General features: G+C 43.5%; 1 protein-coding gene across 1 annotated transcript; it reads left to right on the forward strand.

Moving 5' to 3' along the window:
- Positions 1 to 2,236: 2,236 nt before the first annotated feature.
- Positions 2,237 to 2,500, forward strand: LOC102818418 (28S ribosomal protein S21, mitochondrial-like). Its single transcript, XM_006869192.1, has one exon. It carries the CDS (start codon positions 2,237 to 2,239, stop codon positions 2,498 to 2,500), a length of 264 nt encoding a protein of 87 aa, XP_006869254.1.
- The last annotated feature ends 1,488 nt before the right edge of the window (positions 2,501 to 3,988 follow it).

The raw sequence follows: 3,988 nt of genomic DNA on the forward strand, positions 1-3,988 counted from the left end.
TTTTTTTTTTTTTTTTTTTTTTGCTACACGTCCTTGGATTTTGCAGAAAGTAAATATCAGAAGCCATAATTCCTTTTTCCCTTGATAATAAAACGTCTGGTACCCAAATATATCACCCTCACCCCCATAAAAGTACACTGACACCCTGCAACCTTTAAAACAGCTTGTTAGGTGTCATCGAATCATTTCAAACTCATATCACTTCATGTACAACAGAAAGAAACACCACCCAGTCCTGGGCCAAACAATCCGTCAACAAAACAATTGTTGCTGTGTTTTAGCCCGTTAGATGCTGCCACTGTGTCAATCCATCTCATTGAAGATCTTCTTTTTTAATGCTGACCCTCTGCTTTGCCAAGCATGATGTCCTTCTCCAGGGACTGGTCCCTCCTTGTAGCATGTCTAAAATACATGAGATGAAATTCACTATCCTTCCTTCTAAGGAGCATTCTGGCCGTATTTCTTCTAAGATAAATTTGTTTGTTCTTCTGGCAGTCTGTCTCATGTTCAATATTCTTCACTAACACCATCATTCCAAGTTTCTTAACTCTGGCAAAAGAGGACTAGCCTCCTGCCTCTGACTTGTCTCCTAGTCCATTCTTCAATACCAGTTACAGAGAGCTCTCTCTAAAAGGTAGGCCTGACCACATCTTTCTCTGATTAGAATTCCCCATGGCTCCCCAGGCCTTTGAGGATGAAGTCCAAATTCTGCACCAGGACTTGGTGAGTCCGCCATGATTCAGGCTGACTCTCCAGCTCCCGTGCTGCTCATGCCTTCTTACCCCTGGCCCTCAGATTACCTTCATGCCCACTGCGGCTCCACACATCACCTTACACTTCTGAGTCTTAGTCAGTACCCTGCTGCCCTTTGTGCACCCTATCCTGCCTGACTGCCTGACCAACTCTGATCCTTTCATTCACATCTTTCAGATGTGGAGGTGTCTCATCTAGTGAAGTATCTGCATGCAATGGGAGAGGGGAGTAAGAGAAAAAGAAGGAGGAGGAAGAGAAAGAAGAGGATAGAAAGGCATATAGAAGGATGGACAGAAAGAAAAAAGGGATTATCCATAGGGAGAGGGACTTTGGGAGTTTACTTTTAATTGTGTCTTTTAAAATATTTTGAATTTTTTTTAGCTCATTACCAGATATAATTTTTCTAAAAATCATACTATTTTAAGAAAATGACATTATACCTCTCAACTGTGAATCTTTTTCAAAACCCTTTCCTCAGAATTATTCAAACCCTCTGAGGTGGAGGGGGCATGAGTCTGAGGACAAGGCCAGTGTCTTACCTGCCTTGGGCTCCGGCATCCTGTGCAGAGTCTGGACCAAGGCAGGCTAAACCTTGTAAATGTCTGTTTAGTGAACAGAGAAAGGACATTCATTATAACACCATGTATCGTCCAGGTTAAATAACAGAAATAACTACTGCAATGATGTTGCAACATTCCCTCAATTAGCCATGTCAAGGAGGGGACAGCCACTGTGCCACTAAGCAAGAGACCTTCACAAAGCAATCCTCTGTTTGCTGGAACACCACTCACAGTTTTTCTTTTTTTCAGTTTGTGTGGATTGTTTGGATTTTTGTTGTTGTCGTTCTTGGCTTTCTCTCTTTGGCAGGCAGGAGTGTGGATTCGCCTTTCAGTCCCATTTGGCTGAAGTGTCTTAAAAAAGTGGTTTTCAAAGGTTTTTATTTTGGGTGGTGGTTTGGGGTCTGCAACATCAACATCACCTGGGAATTTGTTTGAAGTGCAAATTCTCAGGCCTTATCTCAGATCTCAGAATCGGAAACTTTGGGATGGGGGCCAGACATCTACGTCCCTGCAAGTCCTCCAGTTGATTCTGATGTATGGCTCAAGTTTGAGAATCTCTGGTATAGAGGTGGAACCTGTGTGTGTGCTGGAGTCTTAGTTCTGGCTATGCCACTGATGGGCGTATCTGTTCTGTGTGTAACATGGGGCCATCAGTGGTGCCTCTCCTGTAGGGTAAATGTGAGGATGGGATGGGTTAAGGTACATGGAGCATTAGAACAATGACTGACAAGTAGTCAGCTCCCATTAATGTTGCCTGTTACCATATTTCATGGACTAGAAAGCTGCCATTGATCATTAGAGCATCTAGGCTTCAGATATTAATATGTGGGTTAAAGTATTATGTTAAAAGAGTACCTCTTGGAATGCCTTCAGGTTGTGGAAACACTGGGTACAGAAGAGCGAAGACTTTTAAATCTAAGGTCATGTCAAAACATCTGAAGTTCATTGCCAGGACTGTGATGGTACAAGAAGGGAATGTAGAAGGTGCACACAGAACCCTAAAGAGAATGCTCACCATGGATGGGCTCATTGATGACACTAAGCGAAGGTGGTACCATGAGAAACCTTGCCACAAGTGGCAGGGGGAAAGCTGTGAAACCTGCCGGAGGATTGACAACATGGAAATGGCTCAAAAGATCAACATCTTGATGTGTAAGAATCGGGCAGATTCGTGGCAGGGCTGTTGAGGCACTTCGTGTCTCTCTTTTTTCTAGAACCTTTTTGCTCTTTCTCTATAATAAACTCAATCACATATATGCAAGAAGGGCTGCATATAAGAAGTAATCCCACTAGTAATCAATGGGCCCTCTCTTTTATTAAGTGAAAAAGAAACAGAGTGAAAAAGTAGTCTAGGAGCACTGAGGAAATACTCTAACATTAGACTATAGCTATTATTTCTTGCAGAAGAAAGATGAGGCTTTCTGCTCCTGTAAAGATTTACAGTCTTGGAAACCCTGTACAGGGTTGCTATGAGTCGGAACCAAATCCATGGCACATCACAACAACAACAACAACAATTATTTCTTACTCAATTTTTATGAACCCCAAAGTAAAATCTAATTACTGAAGAGCACCTGTTGCTCTTTACTAAACTTACTAAAATGCCCTCCTGCCCACCTTTTACCCCTTCCCTTCTTTGCCCCACAGCTTTAAGTTAAAGAGGAGAGGAAGCATACTTGTATTTGGAATAAATTCCATGATTCATTAGAGGTTGGATTGGACATTCTGCATTTCTAGCCAGCTCTCTCATACTCTGGGCATGTTATCAGGAGGGACTAGTCCCTGAAGAAGGACATCATACTTGGTAAAGGGTCAGCAAAAAAGAGGAAGATCGTCAATGAGATGGACTGACACAAGGCTGCTATGGTGAGCCCAAATGTAGCAATGATTATGAGGATAGTACAGACCATGCGGTGTTTTGTTCTCTTATACACAGGGTTGGTATAAATTAGAACTGATTTAACAACAACACCAACAGCCAGCTCTGAGATGGGATGAATGCTGCTGGAGTGAAGACCAGTCTGAATATGGAAGGAGGGTTTGGAACTGATAGAATCTAGGATTCAGAGCTTACATGGGGCTCTGATCATAAACTGGTAATGGTCATGGGCAGGGGTTGGGCTATGGTGGATGGAGCAGAGGGCCAGGACATTTTGTCCATCAATCTCTGACCAAAGGACAGTGAACCCTGGAGTAAGAACTAGAGATGTAGGTTTGAGCCCCTACTATGCCCACTTACCCACCAAAACCAAGTTCATTTCCATTTCCACCCTCAGCATCCTCATCTGCCACACAGACCAATCAATGCCCACTGGGCCCTCTCTGGGGAGAATCCAATACTCATTTTCTCAATGAGTGAACTCATGACACACCCTTCCTTAGGATCAGGGGTTTGCTAGTGTCTGATAATGCTGAAATGACAGAGGAATTTAGAGGAGTCAGGGCAAAGCATTGCTGATGGAAGCTGGCAGATTATTACTATTATTATATTATCACTGTTATTAATGTGAGTGATGAACCCTCTGCTGAAGTTCTCTCCCAGTATCAGCCCCAGGGAAGGTCAGCTCTCACAGAGTTACACTGGAATTCTAGATGCTCCAGGGGGTGCCTGTCAGACCCTCCTCCTGGGTGGTCCTGCACACTGAGGGATGTTCAGAGGGAGCCCCAGCTTCAGC

Source organism: Chrysochloris asiatica, unplaced genomic scaffold, assembly GCF_000296735.1.
Source record: "Chrysochloris asiatica unplaced genomic scaffold, ChrAsi1.0 scaffold00128, whole genome shotgun sequence".
NCBI lineage: Eukaryota > Metazoa > Chordata > Mammalia > Afrosoricida > Chrysochloridae > Chrysochloris > Chrysochloris asiatica.